This window comes from Myodes glareolus, chromosome 10, assembly GCF_982192425.1.
Source record: "Myodes glareolus chromosome 10, mMyoGla1.1, whole genome shotgun sequence".
NCBI classification, from domain to species: Eukaryota; Metazoa; Chordata; class Mammalia; order Rodentia; family Cricetidae; genus Myodes; species Myodes glareolus.
The window spans coordinates 69,867,196-69,880,028 of NC_142035.1; the positions used below are offsets into that span (position 1 = coordinate 69,867,196).

The 12,833-nt window shown below is 35.4% G+C and overlaps 1 protein-coding gene across 1 annotated transcript in view; it reads right to left on the reverse strand.

The window, feature by feature from the left end:
- The window catches only part of Kif18a (kinesin family member 18A), a 69,252-nt gene that overhangs the window by 53,188 nt on the left and 3,231 nt on the right, over positions 1 to 12,833 (reverse strand). Inside the window, exons 2-6 of the mRNA XM_048443701.3 lie at positions 11,573 to 11,943; positions 9,825 to 9,982; positions 4,256 to 4,360; positions 3,549 to 3,659; positions 1,013 to 1,210 (exon numbers count right to left, since the gene is read on the reverse strand). Of these exons, the coding sequence (XP_048299658.3) occupies positions 1,013 to 1,210; positions 3,549 to 3,659; positions 4,256 to 4,360; positions 9,825 to 9,982; positions 11,573 to 11,897 (897 nt within the window). The 5' untranslated portion in view covers positions 11,898 to 11,943. The remainder of the gene's footprint in view (positions 1 to 1,012; positions 1,211 to 3,548; positions 3,660 to 4,255; positions 4,361 to 9,824; positions 9,983 to 11,572; positions 11,944 to 12,833) is intronic.

The following is a 12,833-nucleotide window of genomic DNA, read 5'->3' on the forward strand; positions in this document are numbered from 1 at the left end:
CTGCTTTTCAATGGTCATGTGAATTTAGTAACTTGCTCTCTCATGAAGGTCTTCATAATCATTTTAAAATACATTATTCTAAATCAAAATAACAACACCTTCAACAATTTAACAGTAATTTTCCTAAAGTTTATTTATTTATTTATTTTTTTGTATTTTGAGACAGGGTTTCTCTGCAGCTTTGGAGCCTGTCCTGGAACTTGCTCTGTAGACCAGGCTGGCCTCGAACTCACAGAGATCTACCTGCCTCTGCCTCCTGAGTACTGGGATTAAAGGCATGCACCACCACTACCCAGTCTTCCTAAAGTTTTTAAGTCTGTTCTGACATCAATTACCACATTTTAGAAACAACTTAATATACTGTCAAATATACTACATACTAGTAAGTACTTCTGCTATACAGTGCATGTAAAAATTTTAAATGCTTCAAAGCATTTAGTAGACACCCTATTACATAATTACACTTCAGACCTTAAGCCTCCTTTCCTTCCTAACTCTTTTGTATTACTTCAAGTTTACAGTATATTATAAAATACTAACTAGACAGACTTACTCGAAAGGTTTTATTTTTTCATGACTTCTTGTCAATTTTACTATCATTCTCGCTGTCTAGTGATCATTGAATATTTGCTTACAATCAAGTCCAAAGCTGGGTGACTGAAAAAAAGCAACCACTGCTGAGTCTGGAGGAACAGTCCTGTAATTACAACTAGTGGAGGATGAAACAAGAGGTTACAAAGTCCAAGACCAGATTAATCAACTCATTTGAGATCCAGCCTCAAAAGACAACCAGGGGCAGTTGGACTTCCCTAGCACATGTGAGGTATTGTGTTCAATCCCGTAAAGTACCACAAAATGCTCTCTCTCACTCAACACAACAAACATAAAATGACACTGACATTCACATAGCACCACTAGATAGCTCAGAGTCACTTATGTTTAAGATCTAATTCACCACATGTTGTAGAAACTATTTTTCGAAACATTTAGCAAGTAAACATATAGTACCTACCTTTGTATCTGCTAAGGCATTGATGACATTCCCAAGGGCTAAAAGCGATTTATTAATATTTGTCCCTTCTACAAATCGTGTCCCTTTAGCACCAGAAGTGCTGGCCCGCTCAGATCCTGCCAGGTCAATGAGTGACATTTTGGCTACACAGACATTTTGATTGATGCTCGCTGTTTTGTCCTGTTGTCGCAAATAAATCTTAAATTATAGAACAAGAAAAAATAAGGGTAAAATTTAATAAAATTAAAAGAAATGTTTCATTAAAAATCATATATACGAAGACAAAGTCATTCTTTTAAAAGGCAGCATAACAATGTATTATCTGTCTGATACTTATAGTACCAGAATTACTGAAGTTGAGAAAAATATGAAAATAAAGACTGGTACATATGAGTTTAGATACTAAAGGCTGTCCCAAGGGCCCATTTGTTGACTGTCTTATCCCCCTTGATATCACTAGATGAAAACCTAATAGGTCTATACAGGTTAATTGTGTCTATACAGGTACAGGTTAATTGTGGGGAAGGGTGTGTGTATGTGGTGTGTGTGTGTATGTGTGTTTGGCTATGGTGGATAGATCACTTAATTCCAAGAATTTCGAATAACCTGGGCATATGATATTTCTCTTACACTTCACAAAAAGCAAAGAGGGCAGCAAGTAGTAGGTTTTTGGATCAAGGTGGCATTTCCTTCAAGGAAATAATAGAAGACTAACTTTTTTTCAAATACAGATTATAAGGTAAGCAACACCCCATTCAATTATGTTTTGTTTCACCATAGGTTCCAAAGATATAAGACCAGTTGACAGCAGACTGAATCTTTCAGCCCTATGAGTGAAAATAAACTGTCTATTTATAATTTGATCAATTCAAGTATGTCAGCTGCTCAGGAAGGCATATTCCACTCAACTTCTTTTATTAGACTAGTGGGCTACAAGCTTACTAGTGAAAGATGACCTTGAACTTCAGAATCTTTTATTTCTGAAACACCAGAATTATAGGTCTGAGTCACTATGCCAGTTTAACTGGTGCTGAAGATTTAAAATTTGAAATTTGCGTATAGTAGGTATGCATTCCATCAAATGGGCTGCCTCCCTTATATAACTATCTTCAGTTGCTTTGAACACTTCAACTGAAACAAGACAGGTGAAAGAGTTGAAGACATAGGAAAGATGTAATACAGTCTGGCAAAATCCCATTGTCATAAACATTTCTCTGAAGATTTGATAAAGAAAATGTTAGTGGAAGAGAAAAGATCAGTGAACCTACTGAATGAAAACTATCGGAATGGCTTAATACGACCACTTTCGACTGTAACAATTACTTCTTGAGAAGATGAATTTCAAAGAGGGTAAAAGTTGCCTGTTGCCAAGCTTGATTAGTGTGGGAAGTCCTTCTGTCTATTCTGTGTGTTGCTTTTATTGGTTAATGAATAAAGAAATTGCTTTGGACCTATCGCAAGGCAAAACTTAGGTAGGTAGGGAAAGCTAGGCTGAATGCTAGGAGAAAGAAGGGTGGAGTCTGGAGTCAGAAGCTGTGGAGCTGCTGCCAGAGTCAGAGATGCCAAAACTTTGTGGGTAAAGCCACTGCCACGTGGCAATATACAGATTAATAGAAATGGGTTAAATTAATATGTAAGAGTTAGCCAATAAGAAGCTAGTGCTAATGGGGAAGTAGTGATTTAAATAATACAGTTTCTGTGTGATTACTTCAGGGTTTAAGGTAGCCGGGCGATGGGAACCAACAAGCATCCTCCCTCCAACACTTGATGACTGAGTTAGAGTTCACGAATCCAAATATGGTGGAAAGAGTAGAGATTCCCCAACACATACACCATGGGACACCTATACCTAAGTACATACATAAGACACACAAACAACCATAACACATAATCTACAGTAAAACTTTACATAAATAATCATCTGGATATGAACAGCACCAGAAACTACAATCAATAATGAATACTAATATCTGAGGCTTTGGATCTTTGTGGATACTTTCTCCAATGCAGTACTGAATCGTTCTTAAAGAATCAGTTGATTATATGGTAAGTATCTCCCATTTCCACTTTAATATTCTCTATTTTCAAGAAATTCTGCAAGTCACAAAAATAGAAACCCATGTATTGGAAGTGTAGTATGTCATCTCAATTCTAAATATTTTTGATGTTGAAGCACTTTCAAGAACAAAGTGGGCTGGGAAGGCATCTTAGTACTTATTGTATGGAATATACTATTCATGCTAATAGTGGGCAAGATGTCACAGTGCCAATAATCCCAGAGACTCAGGAGTCTGGGGTAAAATGAAATGAAGTCAGGGCTGGCCAGTACTACTTAAGTGACGTCAAAGCCAACCTGGTCAACTTAATGAGATTATATCTTAAAACAAAGTAATATTGCAAACAAAAGCTGCAAATTAAAGCCCTGAGAAAGAGACCTATCCATAGAAGAGATTTTGCTGACACATATGAAAATTATTTATCAACTTGGCTTTATTTTAAATTCCAACATAAGAGTAATAGACTAAAGGCCTGATACCTGGAAAACAGCATGAGAACGGGAAGATGCAGCATTTATGTCAGTGGGATGCTGTGTCCTGTTTTTGTTTCCATTGTCCAGTAGCTGTAATATTTCCTCTGAGGATTTGGGCTAGGAGTTCAAATAGAAAAAAAAAATTTAGTAATCGATCTTTAAATTTTCAACTAACTTTTATTTAAGTGCTAGAGACTCAAATGTTAGGCCCCATGAATATGAGGAATATGTTCAACCACTGAGCTAAATAGCAGACCCTTAGTAAACTTACTCAATAGTTTTAAAGGCTAAATATAAATTTATTCTTTAATAAATATTGACTATGTATCATCTCTTTAGTACTTGGTGCTATACAAAGAGTAAGGGGTAAAATCTAGTCTCTGAGATAAAAATACAAACATAATTAACAGAATAATAAATTTTCAGCCAGATTTTTAGCAGGGAAAATATCCATCAATTATTTCATAAGAAGATGATACAAGAAAAGTCAATAAAGTAAAATGAGGTTATCCTCAGTTCTGATATCTATTCTGCAAGCATCTCTGTGACCTTGGAAAAATCACTCTTAGTTTTAGATTCCTTGTAATTTTACTTTAGTCTTAAAGTTCATTAGTTGGGTTTTTTTTTTTCCCCAAACACAGTCGAGTCAAACTGGTAGAAATGGAAATCTGCAGATTTGCTACTCTAAAAAGAAAAGACATTCATAAGCATACCTGGTGTAAAGTGAGACCTTGAACAACCACTCCTTTTTGGGCATCTTCCCGGACAGCAAGTGGTCCTGAATTTGTCAAGAGGTCACGAATCTGTTCATTATATACCTTAAAATAAAAAGAACCAATACAGTGGTGTCTAACTAACTGATTATCTCACATGCACATTGTTGACTGATGGTGTACAATCCCAGATTTTGATCACATCAGTTTACAAATGATTATTAAAACCGGTGCTATTATATTCTCATCCACTAATTCCTGATTTGACAACTCTGACAAAATAAAGATAAGCCAGCTTTCTCACCACTGCAAAATACACCAATTTTAGAGACTAAATGTTAAACAAAAGCCCAGTAAGAAATAGACTAAATGTTAAACAAAAGCCCAGTAAGAAATAGGTATATTTATGTCATTTAATCCTTCAATTTCAGTCTAACATATAATTAGTTACAGTCTCCATCATCTGAACTATATGTATAACACCTAAGACACTGAGTGATTTGCCCATGATTATAAAATTAACAACAGAATAAGGATTGAAGCTTGGTTATTCTTTATGGTCTACATTTAGCACACACATTAATTTTATAACTTTGGGATCATGTAAAAGAGATTTGTACAAATAATAATTAGAAATTTTATGAATCTAGTAAAGGCACAACATTTAGCATTTGCCAACAGAATGATAACAGGACTTCTGAAAAAAGTTAAGAAAAATCAGAAAACCAGACCTTTAAAAAAAATCTTTTTTTTCTCGGCTGGTGATAAAGCTTTTGGTAGAGCATTCTGCATTATTAAGATGCATGACATTCCAGGTATGATCCTAAGCATAGAAAACAAAATGTACATACACAGACTCCTACAATGTGACATAGAAGGTGTGTATGCACTGCCATTTCTTTCCACGTTTTAGTAGTCCACAGCATTTTTCTTTTTCTGGTATGTCTTTATATTCAATAATAACATCATTTTAAAAATGTAATAAATTTATTGAAATGAGCAGTTTTTTTAGATCTTATTTTTCTAATGTATAGCAATTGCTCTTGACGGCTTCAGTGCATCATGGAGAATGAATACTCTCAAGGTGATCTATGAGGGCCAGTTCCCTGAGAATTTCTTTTTTAAAGACTTAGTTACTTTATTGCTTTTCGTGTTAAGTGTTTTACTTGCATGTATGTCTGTGTGCCACATGGATGCTAGGAATAAAACCAAGGCCCTTTGTAAGAAACAAATGCTCTTAAACACCTAGTCAACTCTCTAGCCCTTACCTGGTGATTCTAATAAGCACAGAAGCCTTGGCTATAACCAAGGAGTGAAAGCATAGACAGATCTATTTCTAGAATGTAACAGAGATAATCTTAGATCATAGTCTTAATAAGAGATTAAGATCTAATAAGAAAAAAGAAAAAAAATCTATAAATGAACCAGAAGAAAAATGACCTGAAAAATAACTTCAAGAGAATGTTTGAAATTCTTAAAGATAAAATGAGAAATTCCCTTAAGGAAATGAAAGAAAAGACAAACAAAAAATTGGAAGATATCAGCAAATCACTTAAAGAAAACCAAGAAAAAGAAATCAAATATATAAAAGAAACTATCCAGGACTTGAAAACTGAAATAGAAACAACAAAGAAAACACAAGTTAAAGAAATTATAGAAACAGAAATCATGAAAAAAGATCAGGAATCACAAACACAAGCACGAACAGTAGAAAACAAGAAATGGAAGAGAGAATCTCAAGTGCTGAAGATACATTAGAGGAAATAGACTCATCAGTCAAAGAAAACATTAAATCTAACAAAAGCTTAACCCAAAATATCCATGAAATATGGGACACCATGAAAAGGCCAAATCTTAGAATAATAGGTATAGAAGAAGAAGAGTTCAACTCAAAGGCACAGAAAATTTAACAAATCATAGAAGAAAACTTTCCCTACCTAAAGAAAGATATGCCTATGAAGATACAAGAAGCTTACAGAACACCAAATGAACTGGATCCAAAAAAGTCCTCTCACTACATAATAATCAAAACACTAAACATACAGAGTAAAGAAAGAATATTAAGAGCTGCTAAGGAAAAAGACCAAGTAACATATAAAGGTAGACCTATCAGAATTACATCTGACTTCTCACTGGAGACAATGAAAGCCAGAAGGTCATGGTCAAGCATTATGCAGACATTAAGAGACTAAGGATGCCAGCCCAGACTACTATACCCAGGAAAGCTTTCAATCAACATAGAAGGACCAAACAAGATATTCCATGACAAATCGAGATTTCACGAATACCTAGCCACAAACCTAGCCCTACACAAAATTCTAGAAGGAAAACTCCAACCCAAGGAAGATGGCTACACCAACAAAAACACAGACAATTGATGATCTCATAACAGCAAATCCCAAAGAAGAAAAAAAACACACAAATTAACATCACCAATGATGAAAACTAAATTAACAGGAGATAGCAATCACAGGTCATTAATATCCCTTAATGTAAATGGACTCAACCACCCATAAAAAAAGCACAGGCTAAAAGACTGGATACAAAAACAGAATCCATCCTTCTTCTGTATACAAGAAACACATCTCAACCTCAAAGACAGACATCGTCTCAGAGTAGAGGGTTGGGAAAAAATATACCAATCAAATGGACCTAAGAAAGAAGCGGGTGTAGCTATCCTACTATCTAACAAAATAGACTTCAAGCTAAAATAAGTCAAAAGAGACTAAGAAGGACATTTCATATTAGTCACAGGAAAAATCCATCAAGAGGAAATTTCAACACTTAACATCTATGCCCCAAATACAAGGGGCAATACCCTCAAATGTCGAAGAAACACTTCTAAAGCTTAAATCATATATTAAACCTCACACACTAATAGTGGGAGATGTCAACTCTTCCCCCCTCACCACTGGACAGGTCAAGCAGACAAAAAAATCAACAGAGAAATAAAGAACTATCAGATGTTATGATTCAAATGGACTTAACAGACATCTATAGAATATTCCATCCAAACAGAAAAGAATATACCTTCTTCTCAGCACCTCACGGAACCTTCTCAAAAACTGGCCACATACTTGGTAACAAAACAAACCTCAAAAAATACAAAAAAATTGGAATAACCCAATGTACCTTATCAGATCACCATGGTTTAAAACTAGAAGTCAACAGCAATACTAATTCCAGAAAACTCACAAACACATGGAAATTAAACAATGCTCACCTGAATCATCAATGGGTCAAGGAAGAAATAAAGGGGAAAATGAAAGACTTCCTAAAATTCAATGAAAATGACCACACGACATACCCAAATTTATGGGACAAGATGAAAGCAGTGTTAAGAGGAAAGTTTATAGCACTAACGCCTACATAAAGAAGCTGGAAAAATCCCACACTAGTGAATTAACAGAACATTTGAAAACTTATTAGAACAAAAAGAAGCAAACTCACCTAAGAGATCTAGAGGGTAGGAAATAATCAAATTGAGATCTGAAATCAACAAAATAGAAACAAAGAAAACAATACAAAGAATCAATGAGACAAAGAGTCGGTTGGTCCAGAAAAATCAACAAAATAGACAAACCTTTATCCAGACTAACCAAAAGACAGAGAGAGAATATCCAAATTAACAAAATCAGAAATGAAAAGGGGGAGATAACAACAGACATGGAAAAAAGGTAGCGGCAGCACTAAGGAACTTCGGCTGACCAGGTTTTCACACTTTGAGTGCACAAAAAGGAGTCACAAATGCAAATGTGCTGACATATTTCTACCATCCCAACATAAGGTTAAGGTAGGAGGATCATGAGTTCAAGGCCAGGATAGGCCCCCACAAAATTCTATCTCAAAGAGTGTTTAAGATGGGTCAAAATACACACCAAGAAAACTTGATCAAAGTTAGATCCTGCTCAGCCCTTAATTGCCCATCTTTATTTCATTCCTTTCACGACTCAGCGAAGAGAGGGTAGAAGGATTTGAAAGGTCAGAGGTGAAGGACAATTTTAAGGAAAGAGATTGTGTAGACACAAGAGGACAGATGTATTTAAATTCAGAGACTGTGACAGTGTTCACAAGATCTGCACAAGCTCAAGGCAGACACAAACCTCAGCATTTGCCTGAGGGAGTAGGTACAAAACCCCACCACTACAGAGAAGCTACTCACCAATGATGCTTCTGGGAAACAGAAAATCAGTTTTCTTCAGAGGAGTGACACTGGGTATACCAACTACACTTGAGAGCAGGTCCATGCTCAAGAATAATTTGTACTCCATTTTTTTTTTTTGTGGCTTTTTCTTTTTTAAGAGAGAGCAAGAACATGAAGTTGTGTGGATAGGGAGAGGGGATAATCTTGGAGGAGTTGTGGGATATGAAATAAAATATATACTGTATGAAGTCCTATTTTTTAAAAAAGCACCAGACATATTGAAGATCATGTGTAAAGTCAAAGTCAGCACTCCTAAGGGAGACAGGAAGCAGGGTCTGGAAGCCTGAAAGCCAGACAGCTTGGTGTAATGTAGAAGAAATAAGAAGCCCCCTACTTCAACAAGGTGCTAAGACAGAACCAACTCAAAAAAAAAAAAAAAAGAAAGAACCAATTCCTAAAAGATGTCTTCACACATTCACATCCATGCCTGCATTCACATCACATGAAAATTAGTTTAAAAAGTTCCCATCCATCCCTCAAATCACAGAAAATACCTACAGTCTACTGACTATTAAATAATCAACGAGTCTATGAGATTGTCATAGAGGGAAAGGTATCCTTACAGAAAATGCTACGGAATAAACAGAAGAAATGTTGGCGTCTAAAGACCACCATTATCTATAATATATTCAAATATGAATCATCAGCAAATCCTGAAAATTCCATAACAAAATTCATAAAAGTTAACATAATAATAGGACCTAATAATAGGACCAATCAACTACACAAGTGAATTGATGCAAGTAGGAAGTACTCAGTACCACTTCTGTGGTGTGTCTGCCAGATAATAAACCAAGTCTAATAGGGACATAACAAACTGAGGGGTTTATGGCAGTATCATAAAGTACAAAAAAAACAAAAACTGCTCATGAGTGAAAACCAAAGGCATACAAATGAATGCAATTTATGATCTGGAATGCTTTCTGGAAAAGGTATTATTAATATAAATTATCAATAGTGCATTAAGGTTCATCGATTAGACAATGATAATCACTGTTAATTTCTTGATTTTGGTAAACATTCAGTGATTGTGGTTTAAAAATTACCTGGTTCAATAAATATATACCATAAATAGTACCAAATAATAAATGCACACACAACAGAGAGTATACTGCAGGTGTAAAATTTTAACATATAGGCCATCTCAGTGAAGGTTATTTGGAAGTTCTTTCTACATACTATTTTTGCAATATCTCTATACCTCAAAATTAAAATTAGCGTAAAGATCATGAAAAACATGCATGACTAGGAATTTTAATGACTGAAAACATTCACAAGAAGATTCCTGCATAAAAGAATTTGAAAGGACCATTGCAATTGAGTTTTCTCAGACAGTGATTAATGTTGAGGTTAGTGTCAACTTACCTCTAAATAAGAAACTGCGGTAGTACACACTTTCTCTTCTTTAATCTCATCCATGGATTTGAAAAGGTCTAACATTGTTAAGTACATCACTCCAGGCTCAGCAGCTGATCCTAGCATTGTGTGAGTCTTCCCAGCTCCAGTGGCACCATATGCAAGTACTGAGGTTTCAACGAAAGGTGTGAGATCAACACCCACTGTTCCAATATAGTAATACTAAATGCAGTCTAGTGCTAGCCCTAACTGATATTCTGAATAGTAACTAACTTAAATCCAATAGATATCACCTGTTTCTACTTAGCACTAACGTTATTTTGTGCTTTCCACACTGTGACAGGTAGAAACATTTACTCACTTATTTGTCATCAGAATTATGATATCCATCATCCATATCCCTCTACGGTAGCATGACCATACTGCCTCCACCAAGGCAGACTGTGCTTTAGCAAATAACATGAAGCAAAGCAGGTATAAGCTTGTTTAGATGAACGAATTTCATGAAGGTGATTTATAAAATTGTTCTTTAATTATTGTTTTAGGCAAATTACTTATTTGTACAATTTGTTCCAGTACCATAAAGAAGTCATATATTTCTTCAAATGTAGAAGAAATCCACGGAGTTAGAAATGCAAACACTCAATTCCATATTCAGTCATTAGATTCTCATATATTAATAACTGATAAAATAGTTTTTGGAATGAATTAAGCTGTTGTTTCACTTTAGCTTATGAAAGAAGCTTTAAGATAGCTAAATTGTACAAAGCCAGAGAGAAACTAAAGAAATGGTATTGACAGAGATCTTTTTTTTTAAAAAAAAATAAGGAGGGAGGAATCTTCAAAATATCTGGATACAAGTTAGAACCAGCAGTTCCAACCAATAAACGGCATTTTGTTCTTGATCAAGGATGAAGAATGTCAATTTTCTGTGACCAAACTGAGTAAGACAGTCTTAGTGAAACATGTTATAATGTGGAATAGGTTAGAGAAAACGCCATAAAAACTGATAATTTTAAAAATGAGATACTAGTATGCTAGTATTATGATACTGAATTAACTGGTCTTTTCTCAAAGACTAAATATCGCCTCCCTATGGTATAAGGAATGCTTCTTGGTCTGAAGATCTGCTAAAAAGCACACAACTCTCAAGCTTACCCCGTGTTAACCTTTTCATATTAAGGCACCGTATAGATGGTGCTGCAAAGAAACGGCGAGTGCTCAGAAGTGGCAGGCTGTTTGAGAGGGGCAGATGACTGTAGAGGTCAACAGTGGATATACTCGTCAATTCAAATGGCAACAAATCTGGCACCAATTATAAGAAGCAGATGGCTTAATAAAACTGCAAAGAGTGTTTATAGGGCCAATGGCAGGTCTCCAGGAAGAGAAAGTTTCATTAAGAATAAGCTATGTATGACTACATGTCAAAAAAAGTCTGCACTTCAATCCAATTTACTGAAGTTTTCTTTTTAAAATAGAATTTATTTTTATTTTATGTGCATTGTTTTGCCTCTATGTACGTCTGGTGTGAGGGTATCAGATCTTGGAGGTATAGACAGTTTTTAACTGCCATGTGGGTGCTGGGAATTGAACCCAGGTACTCTGGAAAAGCAGTCAGTGTTCTTAACCACTGAGGCATATCTTCAGCTCTATTAAAGTCTTAAAACTATTGGAATGCTTGTATCTTTAACTTGATTTATTACAAGATTAAAACTGAAGTTAGAAAGAAAAATTCAACTTCAAACTGAAACAATTACCTGTGCAATTATAACCATTCAGAAAACTATGAAGAATTGGCTTCGTAGTATGTTCAAAAACTTCCATTTGAGTTGACGTTTCATCAAATACAGCATCAAATACAAACTTTAGATCTTTATTTTGTCTTTTAGTAATATCAAAATTTGTAGATTTCTTTTTGTGAAAAAAACTGACTTCCTCTGGCTTTGGATCAAAAACGAGCATATGTTTATCCACAACATGAACAACTTTATGGAACGCAACTGTTTTTTCTTTTGTGCTCTCAGGACGCACACGAACAACTACTTTCATGTGGTGACATAAATCCTCCTGAGTGACAGACATTTTTAGTTATCTTGATTCCTGCTCACATGAATGCTGGGGCAGTTTTCTGAAATTAAACAGGAAAAAGTCACGATTAGTTTTACTTAAAACTGGCATGTAATAGTTGTTTAAAGGGTAATGTTTATGTTCCATTTACCTAGAAAATGTATTACTGGGAAAAATGTATATAGTCCTATAAACTTAAAACATCTCCCCCAAACGGCACACATGTACACAAAAGCATGGTAAGAATTTCCTGAGATATTAATCACGTTCTTGGGTTTAAAAAAACTCAAACATTAGAGCTAATTCACTTTCTGATTTGACTTTTCAAATGGCTCTAGCACAGGTTTTAGGTTGGATGAGGAAAATGGGCAGGGAAGGATCTTTCTAAATCAGATCAGGGTAATAACAGAAATTTTAGCTTGGGAACTCCTTTTACTTTTAGTAAAAGTGATCTTGCCTGTAGTCTCTTGGAAGTGGAGAGCTGCATCCAGGCTGTCTCTCCCTGCATGTCAGAGATACAGTGGGTTAGTTCTTAAGTTGCAGTGGCTAGCCAGCACATGTCTGGAGGGGAGAGAAATAGTATACACTACTCATGTATTCAGAGGTCCTATTCTCTGATCTCTTAATGTGCAGCGAGATTGTATCTCCTAGGAATATCAGAAGCTACATCCACAAAGTCTCACCAACGTGACTACCTAAATAAACATCAACTGAACAAGAATCACAAGGACCTTATGCGTAAGCTTACAACTCCGGGTAACTAAGAACAAATGCAGAAGCTGATTCTCTTCTTTCATGTAGATTCTGAGCATCACATTCAGGTCATCAGACTTGGCAGCAAGTACCTTTACCTGCTAAGCCACTTTCCTGGCTACACATGTATATTTCAGGTGGTAAGTCCAAAATTCTGTGACATTAACAAGCTTGTGAAAGGGGAGGCTAATGGAGCTC